At 46.9% G+C, this 16,770-nt stretch overlaps 2 protein-coding genes across 5 annotated transcripts in view; both read right to left on the bottom strand.

Moving 5' to 3' along the window:
* Window positions 1–5,394, bottom strand: part of LOC142585883 (transmembrane protein 135-like) — a 33,894-nt gene extending 28,500 nt beyond the window's left edge. Inside the window, exons 1-3 of one of the 2 annotated variants that reach the window (XM_075696963.1) lie at window positions 5,021–5,394; window positions 2,793–2,920; window positions 2,654–2,746 (exon numbers count right to left, since the gene is read on the bottom strand). In XM_075696963.1, the coding sequence (XP_075553078.1) occupies window positions 2,654–2,746; window positions 2,793–2,920; window positions 5,021–5,173 (374 nt within the window). In that variant the 5' untranslated portion in view covers window positions 5,174–5,394. Of the gene's footprint in view, window positions 1–2,653; window positions 2,747–2,792; window positions 2,921–4,588; window positions 4,979–5,020 lie in introns of those variants that run through there. The other variant, XM_075696964.1, reaches the window with a different exon arrangement.
* Window positions 5,395–5,499: 105 nt separating this feature from the next.
* Window positions 5,500–15,111, bottom strand: Syp (synaptotagmin binding cytoplasmic RNA interacting protein). 3 transcript variants are annotated; one of them, XM_075696959.1, is made up of 7 exons: window positions 14,953–15,111; window positions 13,787–14,452; window positions 13,584–13,719; window positions 6,731–7,232; window positions 6,336–6,445; window positions 6,097–6,245; window positions 5,500–5,904 (listed from the first exon to the last, which is right to left on the bottom strand). In XM_075696959.1, exons 2-7 carry the CDS (start codon window positions 14,444–14,446, stop codon window positions 5,638–5,640), a joined length of 1,824 nt encoding a protein of 607 aa, XP_075553074.1. In that variant the 5' UTR covers window positions 14,447–14,452; window positions 14,953–15,111; the 3' UTR covers window positions 5,500–5,637. The 3 variants fall into 3 exon arrangements, with proteins under 3 accessions (XP_075553074.1, XP_075553075.1, XP_075553076.1); XM_075696960.1 differs by lacking the exon at window positions 14,953–15,111 and adding an exon at window positions 14,569–14,717; XM_075696961.1 differs by lacking the exon at window positions 6,097–6,245.
* Between the last annotated feature and the right edge of the window lie 1,659 nt (window positions 15,112–16,770).

Raw genomic sequence — 16,770 nt, 5'->3', positions numbered from 1 at the left:
GAATGTGCAGGACATGGTGGCAAAAAGCGCAAGAATTACGCTTGCAGCTTGGCTAACTCACAATGTGAATGTTGCAATATATGTTACAGTATAGTGTCTAGGCAAAGTAATGCTCCAGATATTGCAAGATGAATTGGTTGTAGCAAACATGGCAGGCTGCTGGCCATTATAGATAGCAACACAGATGACATTGAAGAAAATTTACACACCTCGGCACTGAATTCGATATTAGTATCAAATTTAATTCTACTGAAACTTTCAGTTCACTGAACCTTCAGATGGGGCAGTGTTGGCGTGTCAGTGCTGGTGAACGCCAGTCTCCTGTTCTGCATCAAGAAGTGGCCTTTACTCAAGAAGTACCAAAAACAATGTGCACTATCACAGCTCCTACGCATCAAGCTCTCATGTGACCTTCGGAAGTTACCAATTTGGAAGGAGCTTCAACTGCATGTCTGTTGGCTGTTTCAGGCTGCCTGCGTGCTCAGGACCTCAGTTTCCATGCAAGTAGGGCAGGGACGCTGGTTCTCAACCTCTCGGCACAGTTGCCGAATGGTCTAAGAGCCTGGCATTACACCAGCTATCGCCGATGTGTCTGGTGAGTTTCAAGGCATCTACTTCATGGGTATAAGTCGGTTCAAAGAACCCACAGCATGCGTGCGGCTAAAGGGGAAAAAAAAAGATCTGTAAAATTCTACCCCAAAATTCTGCACAGCCTAAGCAATTACTCTCACATCCTGTCTTAGGCAGTTCATAGCTCTCAACGTACTGCCACCAGCATCACAATCAGTCATCCTTGTAAATGCACACAGCAAATAGATTCAAATTATGCCAATGAAGTCTGTAAGCATATCCCTTATATAATGGTAAGCATATGCTGTGTTTTTAACAAACTTGAAATTTGTCACACCTGGCAATGAAACGCAGTTACTAGCCAATGAATAGCCGATTTCATCAAGAGATAGAGCATGACGCACCTGTCCATGCCGGCATTTTGCCTATCAGGTCTTGTGTGGGTATAGTTTCCTCCCATGCTTGCAGAATAATTCAGAGCATCCATAGTGTGTACTCTGCTGTCTGACACAGTGCTTTGTGTCGCAACTATGATGCTGGTGACAAAGGGAATGTGGAAACCGTGTATTCTGTTACAGGATTGAGTATGATAACAAGTGAAACAACCACAAGCTTCGTCAGTTGTTTTACTGATCACATTCATCCAAGGTGGGAATTGACACCTTTCAAAGGCCATGGGGAACATGACAGAGTGAAGAATTTTAGTCCACTAGTGGAAGACCCTGCACTATTGCCAACTGCGAAGCCTCAAGCCTGCCACATGCCAGCGTAACAGTCATAAGAAAATTAGATTCTGGCATTTTAGAAGTTGAAACCACGATCTGATTATGAGGCATGCTGTAGTGGGGGGGCTCTGGAATAATTCTGACCACTTGGGGTGGCGGGAGGTTTAATGTGCACCTAAATCTAAGCACACAGGTGTTTTTGCATTTCGCCCACAATTAAATGTGGCCACTGTGGGCGGGATGGAACCCACAATCATGAGCCTAGCAGTACAACGCCATACCGTGGTGGGTAGCATTCACAATGAGAAACAGGAGAGACATGGTAGTAAATGTCCACAGAACATTACATTACCCTCGTGGTGCTCAGCCGGATGGAAGTCTTACTCTCACAATTTTTTTGTTGCTCTCCTCTCATTTTGCAAATTGACTGCAGCAGCACATTTCTCACTTTCTTACAGCACGCGCCCTTTTTCCTTCCCTCTCTCACACTTATAGTGCTACCAACTGTAAATGAAAGTCCATGTCACACAGCTTATAGATCAATGGCGCAATATGCTCTGCACATAGCTGCGACATCACATTTAACACCCATAGTTTCTTTTCCTCTTCCTGCTTTAACTGATGGCCCTGTTATCTTCAAGGTGTGAGCATAGCAACTTAACCAGTTTTCTACAATTTTACAATATTAGCTGCACGAATTTGCTTATAGAACAGCAAGTTGAGATTTTCATTCCTAGCAAAATAAGCAAGCACCAAGAAAGTTCATTCAAAAGTTACACTTATGCTCACAGCTTTAATTAAAAACATCAAGTGGCTCTCGATTTTTTTTTTTCTGCATTCTGAAAGGCAACACAGAGTTTTGTGCAGTAATAGACAGAGTCCTGGGGACAAAGTTTGTTTATGAGATGGAAAGAAATACATAGCAAAATATCACTGCAACCAGAAGTGGTCACTTCGTACGGTGCGTGCCAATATTGATCAGCTAGTGGCATGGGCAGTAGATTGGCAGCCTTTGAACCAAGATACTTGGGCTTCTGCACCCACTTCAACCATTGTCACAAAATAGTCTTTTCCTTGCACTAATCCCTTATCCAAAGACTGATACGGGGCTACAATATATGGGCACAACTGCGATTTCACTTTTTGTACCTCACTTATCTTTTTCTCTCTGAGAGCTGGCTAACACTACACGTAAGCGTTTCATACTTAAAAGCTAACTTAATCAGGCGGCATTGATGCTGAAAATTAAAGAAAGAGAAGACATGCCAAACATTTGAACGAAATGCTTGATGGCTTGAAACTTGAAACAGTGATAGACACAGAAAAACACATCTTGGACAGACAAGAAAGGCTGTTACCTGCTCGGATGCTCGACGAAAATGGAAAGAAAGCCTGAGGCAAGCCCAGCCACGAAGGTGGAATTCTGCAGATAAAGGCGGCCAAAGCCCCACCTGAGGATGGAGGCGAGCGTGCACCACTGCTATCACAGTTACTCACCTCAGTGCACAGATGACGAACATGAAGAGCATCACATTATAGCCGAGGAAGGATGCTGACCGTATACTACTCAGCACTGTCTCTGCAAATGCCCGTCTGGAGGTCCTGCGGCTAACAAGCTGCGCCACCTGCATGAATTCTACAGCTTGGCCACATAGCCTGGCAAAGTAGTGCAGCCAGTATCTTTTTCTTCCCCAACAGAAAAATGAGAAAAGGGGTATGTCACTCCTGCTCTAAGTGGAGAAGTGATAAGAGGAAAGTGGAAATGGGACCTCTCAGAGACATCAAACTAAGTTATGGAAAAACGCTTTGCTGGACCAAGGCAAGCAGTAACATCCAGGAACTGTACTAGATTATGAGCCATTGTTATAAAATAGTGATTTTACTTGCATTGTCTTCATTGTCACAAGAGATACTTTTCACTTCCACAATACACAAAGGTCAAGTAATGTCCCATGTTATCCAGGGGTAAAACTAGTTTACGGCAGAAATGAGGTGGACAGAAAGGATGCTGGGCTTACAACTTGTGAGGGTTTGCTGAAGCAATGCTGCTATGTGCAGGAATGAAGACAGAACAAAATGAAACCTAACAAGCACGTGTCATACCAACAGAAGTGTTTAAAGCCTCCTTTGTATGCAGAAAGCATCACGAGTATATTGTTTCCATTTTGCCAATTCTTTCCCGTCCACAGCAGCACTTCTCCAGTAAATCCTAGTTGTACAAGTCCAGCATCCCCTCTGTCTGCTTTATTTCTACTGCAGTCTTCATTTACTTTTATTGCCGGAATATTTGGTGCATTACCCAGTTAATCAACCAGCGCTTGTCTTCGTCACTCTTTTGGTCCCTGTCTGTGTACGCACTGTAAGTGATGTTTGCAATCAACCAGACCATGTTCTAGTTTCACATAAAGCATAAAAATCCAGCAAACAAATGCATGCATGCACACACACCAAAACAAACGAACCCACAACGCTGGCAATTCTATTTTGTGATAACTAAGTGCCTCGGTATGTGGGCTGTGCATAATTTTGAAGGCCCCCCCCAGCTATAGTCGAGGCATAAATACTATTAAAAAAAGAAAAAAAAACGGGGTTTAGTCATGTGCAATGAGGTGGAGCAGTTTTGCCGTATAATGAATGGATCGATAACCCACGCATTATAAAAGCAAAATATTATCTCGTTTTTGTTCGCATCTTTAGCATTAGTTCTGATCAGCTAATTCTACACAAAGTGAAATTCACACAGCACCACCAAGAGCAAAACGCCAAGTTTATTACAGCAAATGAGCGAACATGTGCTTTTCACGTCTGCGAGATAAAACGCTTTCGCAGGCGCTGCTACAGGCGCGCACTCAGCTCAGTTCTTACATAGATGGATTTTGTTCTTTTTATGCTTTAACATTTGCGTTCATGGTACATTATGGTCAAAGCAACACCGTACAGTTACTGCCGCTTCCTTTTTTCTTTTTTTTTCCGAGCACGAAATATTGATTGGCGCACGCTCCACACGGTGCTAGGGCGCTAGCGTTAGCAGAGACAAAAGAGGCAAAGAAAGAATGTTCGACAGTGCCCATAACAGCAATAACAAAGACACCGCGCAATGTATATTTTATTAACCTAACGCCATTTAATTGTGGCGCTTGTTTGGTGTGCATGAACGAAGGCGCACTCGTCGTACCTCTTTCACATCGGCGGCTCGCAAGAGAGACGCCTCGGATTACCGCTCGGGCGCTCCAGTCGTACTCTGAACCTAAATTCAAACCCCGAGGCGCCTAAAAGCGGTCAAGGGTACATACTGCATGCATGAACGTTTCCTAGGCTCTGCCAGTTCCCAACCGAATCTCAAAGATATTATCCGAGTATCCTCTATCCGGTTACAGTGGCTGGTCAAAAGTTTCGTTGCAGGAGATCCGCTAAAAAAATGTCACACAAATTATCGGCAGTAGCCTACGGCGTCGCTTTCACACGTGCGCGCGAGTTGCTTACGTATGGGGCGGCCTAGCAAGGCTCTTTGGGACGTACTAGAACGCGCGTCCGCACGGTCAGCTGACTCGCGCATACGGCGTAACGACGCAGCGCCTCGAGAGGAAAAAACGATGCAACGAACGTTTCATGCACATATTCGACCATCTGTATTAGCGATCACAGCGTATTACAGACCTACGCAGACTTTTTTTTTCCACTTCAAGTACGACAGCTTATATGTGGTGGGAAGTAAACGCACTGACCAAGTAGAGCACACTGTAGAGCTTGATGGAGTTGCTGAAGGTGTCGAAAAACAGTGTCACCCAGCTAGCAGTGCACGAAGGCTCCCACGGGTGCGCGATTTCATAGCAACGAAATGGCAGGCTAGTTTCCAGCAGCTTGCTTAAAACCGCCATTGCAAGGCAGCTACACGTTGAATGCACACAGGAGGAAAAACTTGTCTCAAGTGCTTTCACCTCTCCAAAACAAGTCGTACGTCCACGCCACCTACATTTCCCTACGGCGCGCACCGGGCTGATGTACGCAGCGTTCTATTGGACCAGCCGATATTTTAACAGCTGTTCGCGTTGCGCGGTACACTCAACAAGCGTTATGCACAACAGTAAGTAGAAACATAAGTCTCCGGTCGTCGATACCAAACCTGTGCCTGGTGGGCGTCGTAGTCGTCCGTCCACTTGTGAGCGCTGTTCGCGCACAGCCGTGTCAGGGAAGAGAATGCCCGGAGTTTTTAAAACGGCCACTTTTATTTTCCACACATTGTCAGGTTACACGTCGCCTGTCCATCACAGTCCGGCCCCCCCGCGAGAAGGAGGAGTGCTTGGCGGCGGGAAGACACACACACGAGCGGCGGCGGTGGCGGTCAGCCCCAGGTCTCCTTGAAGGAGTCCTGGTACCACTGCTGCCCGTCGTCCTGCTGCTGCTGGCTGCTGTTGTGGAAGCGGCGCTTCGAGTCGCCCTGGTTCTGGTGGCCCCCGTCGAACTTGCGCTTACCGGCCAGGCTTCCCCGGGGGGGGGCGCCCCCACGGCCCCCACGGCTGACAGGGCCCGCCCCCCGGCCAGCGCGAGCGCGGGGGGCCCGCCCACGGCCGCGCCCCCCACGCGTCACCCCACGCTGGCCACCACGAGCCTGCAACACGAACACCACACTAATCAGGGCCCACCGACTTAGGGGCTTGCTCTCCCGGCCACGGGCAAGGCGCGCGCCGGGCTACCATATCCGAGAGCGAGCACCTCAACCACCGCGGGGGCGCCCGCTTTCCCGGCCGCTCGGATATGCTAACCGTCGGCAAGAGAAGGAAGGAAAAGAGGAACCACCCACCCGCTCTGGAGCAGGCCGGCCACGGGGGGGTGCCGCAGCTGGGTAGCCGTAGTCATAATAGTCATCATAGCGGCCGTAATAGTCCTCATAGTACGGATCCGCATAGCCGCCCCGGTAGTCGCTATACCCATAGTAGTCATAGTCGTAATCTACGGAGCAGCATAGAGACCAACAAGGATCAGGATTGAGCCAGCCGGGAAAACGCACACCCCCGTGCCCCCAGGTGCCCCCACACTCACCGTAGCTCCTGGGACCCACGGGGGGGCCCCGGCCGCCCCCGCCGCCCCGGGGCCCCCGAAGGGGCGGCGGCGGGGGCATGCAGCCCATCATGCGGTAGTCCGACACGTCCCTGCAACAAAAAAAAAATTTTTTTTTTTTAAACTGGAACTCCATTTGACAATGAGAAGCACCCAAGGCTTGCACCAATTCCATGCAACACGAACGTGATGCAAGTGCACCATTGGAGTGCATATTTATCCCATTTAGCTGGCACACACTTTGTGGTGTAGCAGAATGTAATCCATTCGGCAGTAGTTGGCTGTGTTATGACGTCATGCACAGGGCACTTTACTACGCGGCCCTATGGATGAGCCACCATTCAAGTTCCAGCGGTGGGAGAGGATAGAGTGCTCACACTATGCGTTGCTGCATCATCTGCATCATGCGACGTTCCCGGTTGCGCAGCACCTCCTCCTTCTTCTTCTTGTCTGACGGGGGCTTGGCCAGCGAGACCTCCATGGGGGCCCCGCACAAGTCCTTGCCCTGAAGCTGCTCCATGGCATGCACAGCGTGGTCCCGCTCTTCGAAGTGCACAAATGCGTAGTCCTTGATCTTTTTGACCCGCTCCACCCGGCCATGTGCCTCAAACAGCTCCTTGAGCTTCTCTTCCGTCACGTCCGCTGTCAGGTTGCGAACGTACAGGACCTTCACTTTGGCCATTGTCTCCTCATCAGGCTCCTCCTGTGGGTCTGCCCAGTCCACTATGATGTCACAGCTCCACACCTTAATGCGGCCTGTGCTCAGGCGGCGCTTGGCCAGCGAGGCTGCCTTGTGTGACTCGTACTCCAGGAAGCAGAAGCCTCTGTTCTTTTTCTTGTCGTCAGGTGAACTGTAGATGATCACCTCTGTCAGGCCCGCTGGAAAAACACAAGGGACACTGCGTTAGTCATGGGCAGGTAAAAATTTCATTGTGCACCTCAGCTTTCTTAATAAATCATAGTTGAGGAGCCCAAAGTACTGAATGCTAAGAAATCACAGTGAGCCAGTGCAACACTCAGCTACAAAACTACATATAAAAATACTGCTGTGTGTAGATTTTGTTATGTATAGAACATGCTAGTGCACTCGGCCTGAGCTGCAACATCTGCCTGCCGCTCTCAAAGAAACATCTCTCATGACTAGCCGGTGTGAATAAGCCGTGGCCACGACAGCTTCCCCTTCTGGCCACATCTATATGTCGTCAAACCCAAAGCTTCTTGCTATCACACAAAACCTATCAATCAATTAATTGCAAATTCAAGAAGAAAAAGACTGAACGTCAAGTTAGCATGCAGCCTTCAAATGAATCTCGGTAATCACAACTAATGACAGCAGATTTTCAAAGCTACTTGTTAGATGTCAACAGCAGAGCACGGGTATTACTACTGCTTGTTACTTGCCCCTTACAATATTCCTGGTCAACATCAACAAGCATATGCAAGAGGAAAATGCCTATAAATTGGGAATTGTAAGCAGGAAAGTGACTGGCATCCATGATTCTCAAGGTAGGGGATGCATGGCTACACGCACAGCCAGCTGCTCCACAGCAGGCTTGTTTGTCAGGAACTTCTGTGCTGATGATGGCAGAGATGGTGCGGCTAGATGCATAAAAGCACTAGCCCCACATCAAATGATACCGGGTTGTTCGGCTCAAAAGAATATTCAAACACCTGCAGGGATTTCCCAGTGCCCATTCCTTCACAAACGAAATGCGATACCAGAAACAAGGCATTTTAGCATCATGGAATGACATTACAGTTACTCTCTCAGCCACCTGCAGCTCTGCCAATGACAGCTACCAAAAGATATCTGGGGTCTTGGATGCCAAAACCACGATCTGATTATGCCACAGGCTGTAGTGGGGGCTTTGGAATAATTCTGACTACCAGGGACTCCATTTGCATTACGCCTCCTGCGAAATGTGACCGGGAACCCACGACCTCCGGCTCAGCAGCAGAACACCATAGCCACTGGAATACTATGGCGGATGTCAGCTACTAGTCTACGCCATCAGCGTTTTCTGCTAAAATTACATAAGTGAAATGTGGTGCTGTGACTGTTCTACCATGGGAATAATGGGTAGCACATAGATTTGTCAAATCTTCGTGCTTGTGGTTTCATTACAGCAAAGCTAATTGTTAGCCTCTAGTTGGCCTGTGGGCCAATCCCGGAGGTAGCCAAAATGTGGGCCAATCCCAGAGGTAGTGCAATACCAGGCCAACCCACGCAAAGGTGCTTTGACGCAGGCCTGAAGCACTAGGCAAAGTGAAACAAAATGTGCATACATTCTTAGGAATCACGCATAGAACATATAGAACAGCATTCGTTTCAATAAAGAGAGCACAAAACAAGCATTTGAATCACATAAGTGATGATAAGGTGCTCCTGATAACAATGCAAAGCATGCTGTAGCCCCCTTTATAGGTTTCCTGGTAAAGATTACTGTTGCGCAAGCTGCCATGGCGACAACAGCTTGCAACACGGGGAGTGCCATCAGTAGCTTTTCATATATATATGAAAAAACCAGTCTAGCAACTGATTTCGTCATTGTTGCAGCACCAGTATGGGTACACAACGCACTGCTAGGACTCCCGAGGTGCAGCATGAATACGAGGAGTGGCAAAGGGAATAAGAAATAGCAATATGACTAGTGGCAGCATGCTGTCAAAATTGCCATTACTACCATTACTCTAAAGCATAAAGCATTGCATACCCTCCTCAGCAGTTCTAGTGGTGTTTTCAACAGCTTTGCTGGACATCCACTTTCGCAGGGCCAGGATGGTGAGTCAATTTTTTATTATGCTCTCTAAATTTCCAAGCAATTCTAGTTTTCTAAACACACGAAGGCAACAAGTATCTGTGCATGTGCATAATGATAGCTAATTGTTGCATTTACAACACTCACTTTAAATGATCAATTTGCAATGTAATTTGACGCAAGGATAAAGTTTAGGCAAATTCAAGTATCATTTCCATGCTGGCTGAACTGCTCGCTAAACTTGCAGCTCCCACAGTCAACAGTGTCTCAATTCCCTCTAACAATCTATCAAGGAAACCCTATGGTCTATGCCACCCCTGTATATGGGCTGTGTGAACAAGCAGGTGAACTAGCAAGAAAAGCAGCACTCGACTGGCATGTTACAAATTACAGTTGCTCTATGCTGAAACAGCCAATTTTGCACTGGGTAACTGCAAGCCTGACTTGGACCAACTTGTGATCTTCGACTGCATTTCCGATTGAATCGGCATGCAAACAACCACCTCGGACTACTTGGGAACCCTTCTGTGCCTTCGTGCTCATTGGAAAAATCAGTCAAGTCAGAGCCACACCAGCTGCACTGCATGTGCTAAGTCTTACAAAAACTTGGACATGCACCTTGCACACCTGGCAATATTTACAACACTACAAAAGGTATCTGAACTGCACAACCTTTGTTTTTGGAACAGGCATGGCGCACAGCAATCAAAGTTCGCATATTTGTATTTACAAACTCCTTTGCCCACCTACCCGACCAGTCTAATTATAGCATGATGATCACTTTCATTTTCTATTGCCTCATCCCTTGCTTATGTAGCAGTTATGACTCCTGTTGCAGCCCTCATGACACCGAAACATTTTTTTTTTTTTTCGTTTCCTTGTGCTCTTTAACCCTCTCCAAGTAGAAGACAAGCTCAGCTCTTCAGAGGGTTTATTCGCAGAAAATGTGGAAGTCAAGCCAAGCTCGTTCAAAGGTGCTTGGCCTTATATATAATACAGTACTGGAGACAGCTCTTGCTCATCCATTGCATTGCATTTGTAAATAACAATGCCAGGTGGTGCACAATGCCCAGCAAAGGTAGATTCTTCGAATGGAGCTGGTTGCACCAGCTACACTCTACTTTAAGATAGCAGTCCCTGTGTGAAGCACAAATAAATCAGCATGTGGTATTCATACAAAAAGAAAACATGCACTTTCCAAACATCAGTGCCCCGAAGTGGAAGGGATATCGAACTGGCCATAAACGAACCTGGTAAGTCATGAGCTCTCTATCTCAGTTCTGATGACAGTGATACTATGTTTCAGTGGGTTCAATAAACAAAACTTTTGAGGACCGAGACAAAACAACCTTTCTTTCTTACATTCAGAAAACTCCTTGCATGTTTGTGTGAATCAGATTTCATTTGCTATCTTGCAAGGAACATTTGCACACATAAGGATAAATGAGCTTTTTAGACATACTAAGTCATTTCCAAGAAAAAAATTTTTTTCCCCACGGTTACAGTCATTAAAAGTTCCACGCTCAGCATCAACGACTAAGGCACAATCACAAGGCACTCCTGGAACTGCAGTCAGCATAAAAGTTTGAATTGACTGAAAAAAATAAGGGGGGGGGGGGGGGGCTTTTTTTTTTTTCATGCCCATGACCATGAAAAACCAACCAAGTGAGCTTCCTTCTGCATATCCAAATATTTGGCTTATCAGGAGACTACTGTGCAAAGCTACTTGCGCTTGCCAGCCACCATACACTGTACTGCAATAATGAAAAGTAAACAGCAATGTCACATGTCTGCGAGTGAATTGACCATCAAACCTTCTGTTGTGCCATGTGTATAGACCATAAAATATTCAGAAGCAGCAAACAAAACTGAAAACCAACAAGTGCCGAGTGCAGACCAATAACAAAGGTAGAGGCAGCAGAAAAATCCCCTCTAAAAAATTTGTGCACATGTGGCAGCTGATGACATCTACCCATTCCATCAATCCTTGCAATTCACACTTGCCTTGCTGAACCACTGTAGTGGTAGAGATTGTCACAAATGAGCACTCTCAATACACATCTGCAGTACAGATCTTGCTGCCCACGCTGTCAGTACAGATTGCAAGAAGGGTGGTTGGACACAAGGCCACAATAGTGCATCTTCTTTGATTTCTGTATTAGCGTGTTTCTGGTGCAAGCACTGTTCACCCCCATACCTTCCAATCTTGGCTGTTTGCATGTTACCATGGTATGTTCAATGTTGCGAAATAGCCAAGGCATCTCTCTGCACCAGTGCAATCTACATTTTTCCACTAGCATAGAGGGACAAACACCAAATGCAGCACTTTTTTCAGAAGAGCATTCCTGGCAACAAAAGAAAGAGTAATTCAAATGAAGTGAAAAAAGAAGTATGCTGAATAATTGGAACATTTAAAAGTATATAGTAAAACACCAAATACCAGTTAATGTCAAGCAGATAACATTAGCCATAAATTGTTGGGAAGTGCGTTCCAGTTCATGATCGAGCCCTAGGTGTGTTTTACTAGAGATTTGTATCAGAAAATAAATTGTGGCAGAGCCCATTGCACAATGAATGTCGACGTTAGTACTGCTCGCATTGAAGCAATGTAACCCCACTGAATGGCCGCGGCCGAAATGTGTCGTTTATGAGGGGCGCATCCAGCCAGACAGAGCTTTCCTCCTCGAGCTCCCACTGCTGCTTGCAGATGCAAGCAGCAGTGGGAGCAGCATCCTAGTGCTCGCGGATGCAAGCCATGTCAGTGTGAAAGAGGTTCATTGAAGAGCAGCACATACCCAGTGTTACATATCCAGTGACCCAAGTTGCTCCGACGTCTGGTTTCGAACCCGGTTCCCTCCTCAGTGCAGCAGCCCGATGCTCTACCCATTAGACCATGGACTACCCAGTGACCCAAGTTGGCGGGAAAACAGTTAGCCGTGGACAAATGGACATAAAGACATACCACAAACTGCGTGAAGTTCCCAAAGAATGCCAATCGCATTAAAACTGCCTGGCTGTTCTCTGTTCCAAGGTTGCTAGGTTTGAAAATTGCAATATTCATGAAGTCCTGCTGATTAAAGTGTTTATAGCCACAACACGAGGTAGTGGTCTACAGCAGATTTACTCACTTCGTGTTTCAGCAAACCAAGCTTTGAACAAGGAACTAAAGAAATACCACCAATCTCAACACAATTCCTGAATACTCTGGCAAACTAGTCTACAGTAACTAATAAGGAATAACCACATCCAAAACCCTTGCTTCATACCAGTAATATTATTTTGCTCTAAGAAATCACTTAAATGCATTGCTATAATATTCAAGCATTTTACCTTTTCGTGCTGCTGTTCCAGACGCTGCTGCAGTTGTGAATGACAAAGCAAGGTGCTTACAGATGCCACCATAGAATTAAATTACTGCATCTAATTTTCCAAAAGTGCATAGTGTAATGCCACTTCAGACCACCTGGAGTTCTTGGGCACCCAACCCACAACATCCTATTCTTTTCTTTCTTTTTGCATTCCGTTCTTGTCAGAATAGAGCTGCCATGGTGGAATCCACAACCTTGTGCTCTCCAGCACAATGCCACTGAGGCAGATACCTACAGAATGGGCACACATTGGTACACAAGTGATCAGCTCCTCTATCCAATTTTTGCTGAAATGTGCAGCTCGTCATGGCATTTTTTATTGTGTAGTCCAGAACAGTTATTGCCACACTGTGGATCTTGGATTGCTGAAATGTGTATGGCTTTTTAGAAGGCGTTACAATAAATAGCATTTTTTTTTTGTTTCTACAGGTCAAGCCAGTCACTGCCATCCTTCATTGAAAATTGAGAATAGCTTACAGGTCTTTCCCCATTTCCTGTCAGTACTGAAACAGTCAACTGGAGCAGCAGAGGTGCCGACATAAAAGCACGCACACATTCGCACCACTGAGAATAGCAGCAGCAAAAAGAGGGAAAGATCATTCAAACGCCAATCACTGGAAGACCATTTACATTGGAACTTACTAAATTGTCAATTCCAAATACAAAAAACCTCAGTCCATCTATCAGTGTGCCTCACAGCATCCATTGAGACCTTTTAACTCACCAGTTATGAAGACCTGCTGTGCACATTCAAACAAACAATATGTACACTGAAACTCAAAACAAAGCTGATGCACTATTCGTGCTACATCAGGGACGACTGCTGAACCTGAGCTGCACCAAGAGCAGTGCACCAGAAACAGAAATTGGCTCACAATACAACCTAACTAAAAGAATGTATCAGCTCCACTGCAATCTAACCAAATCTGCTACAGAAGCCCCCAAACCTTAATTCGCCTAATTATTGTCAAACGAGAGAACCAATATCATTGCTGTCAACTGCTGCACCTTATTACTCAACGTAGTGGCGATAAAAAAGCTCATAACCTTCGTGTTCGCTAGTTTAAAATCTTCTGCCCAAGATCAAGCAAAAGCACACTCACGTGCATGTTTGGAGAATTCTTCAAACAGCTCCTCCTTGCCCCTGTTCTTTGGGATGTTGCCCACGAAAAGCCGATGATTGTTGATTGAGATGGTGACCCCAATGTATTTGCCCTTCCGGATTTCGTGGTTGTCCAGCTGCGGGGCGAGCAAAGAGCACAATCAATGCGCATGCTGGGCGCGCAGGCTGATTCACGGTACTCACCTCGCGTACAGAGTTGTGGGCGCCCTCGCGGTTGCAGAAAGTGATGAAGGCGTAGCCTCGGTTGAGGCCCGAGAGCGGATCCATCATGAGCCGAAGATCCCAGATCTTCCCGCACTTTTCGAACAGGGGTATGAGCTCATCTTCGAACATGTCCTTGGGGATTTTGCCGACAAACACCTCGCAGCCGCTGCTCGGCTGCGGTCCCGTCCAGCCGGGGGGTGGACCGCCGTACTTGCGCTGACCCGTCGTCACGTCCAGCGAGTAGCCCGTACGGTCGAGAATGGCGCGGATCTTCTCCTCGTCCGGGCCCTTGTTGGCGCCCGAGCCCGACGCCCCGGGCAGCTTGCTTTTTTGTCGGTACGTCTTCATCACGCCGCAAAGGTAGGCAGATTTGTTGGACACGTGCTCCAGACTGCTGTCCAAAAACTGCTTCAGAACGGCCAAGGCGCCGTCGGCGGGGAATTCTTTGAGCGCGTCCAGCGCGCGCTCGTCCAAGTCGGCGTAGGCCAGCTTGCCCGTCTGGAAGATGGCATCCAGCTGAGCAGCCACTTTCTCCTGAAGCCCGTGGCCCACAAGCTTGGCGTAGTCGGCACTGTGTTCCGTCGCGCTCGACTCGTCCATGGGCTCCACCGTCGCTGCGTCCCCGTTACCCTCGGCCATCGTTTTCTGCGTCACAAAAATGGAAAGGAAACGCCACTGATGACGCGCAAGCCAGGTGCCTCACCGACGCCCCAAATCGAGAGCGGGACGCCAATCGCAGCACATAGTTCAACTGGGCATACCCGGGTCGCCGGGAATCACTGCACGCACGCTACCCAAGTGCACCGGCGTCTATCCCGCCATGGCGCTAGTCAAAAAGGCGAACTGCCAAATTAGGCCTCGCTAGCATCGCACGCTAGGTACTACCGTTGCTGCAACTACACTCCGCTCCGTTGCATCCTACCGCCACTTTCCTAACTCCGCTTGGCTGGGAGAGCGCGGACTCCTGTAAATCTTTGTCGTTCACTCTCAGTGAAACGCGCGCAAGGGCAGGCAAAACAAAGGGCCGGCGTAGGACTGACCGGCTCTAGTCGGTGAGCGCGCCTCAACAGCGCGAACAGCACTTCATGCAGCTCGTTACTATTAAAGCAACGCGAACAACGTGTAGAAAACTTTCTTGTACTCACTTTGGAAGCCGATTACTTAAAACGAGAAAAAATTAGATCCCGATTCGAGGGGACAAAATTTGTCCCAGACCCAACCTAATGGGAATGGGCAACAACGTGAGTGACACATGCACGGGGCGGCCGCAGTATTGCAAAGGGCCACGCCGTTCTTCGACTGGCAAGTAAAACAGCATAGGTTTCTAGTTAAATTGAACAGCCGAATATGAATCGGTGTTTTGTGAAAATCTGCTATCACAGTTTCACGATAATAGGTTTGTATACGTTAAAAAACACAGATGTTAGGGGAACTACTTTTCGTTGCGCAAAGGGGCGCTACCCAAGAAAAGGCGCCATCCTTGTTTTGATTGGCGATTTTGAGAGGAGCGGGCAAGCCCGGCAAGCTACCGTAGCTAGCGATGCGCTACGCTACCCATTTTGCTACTATGCTTCACAGGCGTGTTGTTATAACTCGCTTCCTTTGTCTTTTGAAGAATATACCTGCAATTTACCACATCACATTTAATCGTTTACATCCAAATTGGCACATCGGTCCATGCCGTTTTTAAAATCTTGTTGCATTAAGTGCAACCGTCACATCACTTCCGTTGCATACTCGCTACTACGGCAACTACGGGAGCAACAGTTTACAGGAAGATGCTACGAGTGCCGCCGTACTGCGCTCCAATGACGGCCCGCGAGTTTTCGTTTCGTGAGCTTTGAAGTTTGGTCGAGGTACAATATGCAAACCACATGTTTAACGCCGGCCAGGTTTTTGACCCTTTGATGAAGCTAGATATACTAAAGTATACAGTGGCGAGGAAAAGATACGGTTTGTGCTATTACAGTAGACGCGTACGTCGTGTGGTGCATGAGTTTCTTCGTTACTAAAGCATAACAAACCTCTACTAACCGTAAGCACTAGATTAAATATATATTCTCTAACTCTGCAGCTTAGGCTAGCCAGTGGTGGCGAAAAATGCGCAGTGCATCAGTAATATTTATCTGGAAGCGAGGCGTCTGTGCGCTAAATTTGCCGTGAAAACTAGTATCTTAAATATAGTAGCTGAAAGTGGTATGCAGTCAGTAACAGACAAATGACGCAGTAGTATATAATATATACAATGCGTGTTGATGCGCCTTATATAAGAGTCCGAAGAACTCAAGCTGTTGTTGCGTGACCAATTACTCAACATTTCAATTCAGTGTTTCTTTTTTTTGCGACAAAGCTCTGTTTCACAGTCATCAATGGGATTTCTCTACTTTTCTCTTCTGAGTAGCAACAAATGAGTCTCATGCGATGCGGAGCCCTTTAGAGATTGGAGGCGGAGAAAGCCTGTCTCAGCCATGGCCTTTGAGATGGCGCGCACGCGATCTGCGTCGTCAGCAATCGCGAAGGCCATGCACCAGCCAAACGTTTAGCTGTTTCCAGAGCAATCAGATGATATATATTCTAGGCCACTCTAGGACACAAGTTAACACGTTTCTAATTAATTCTTGTTTCTACAAAAACAATATATATATATATATATATATATATATATATATATATATATATATATATATATATATATATATACTAAAATAATTCTTGATGCGATCGGACTGTTACGTACTGCTTTTGTGAGTTAACTATTTTATCGCTCTCGATACGATTTTATTGCAACTGTTTCATTTTACCGCTACTTATAGCGTCCTCGATCACCGGAAGCGCACCCTGTTGGAGCGGTTTTCCGTTGCCCCGTCTCGCACCGAGAAAATAGGCGGTGCGCCGGGGTGCAATCCCAGCAAGCACTGCGGGACGCGCGCGCACAGCTGACTGCAGAACATGGCAGAACCGCA

This window comes from Dermacentor variabilis, chromosome 6 (assembly GCF_050947875.1).
Source record: "Dermacentor variabilis isolate Ectoservices chromosome 6, ASM5094787v1, whole genome shotgun sequence".
NCBI classification, from domain to species: Eukaryota; Metazoa; Arthropoda; class Arachnida; order Ixodida; family Ixodidae; genus Dermacentor; species Dermacentor variabilis.
Note: the sequence above shows the minus strand (reverse complement) of the source record. Positions and strands in the feature narration are given on the sequence as shown.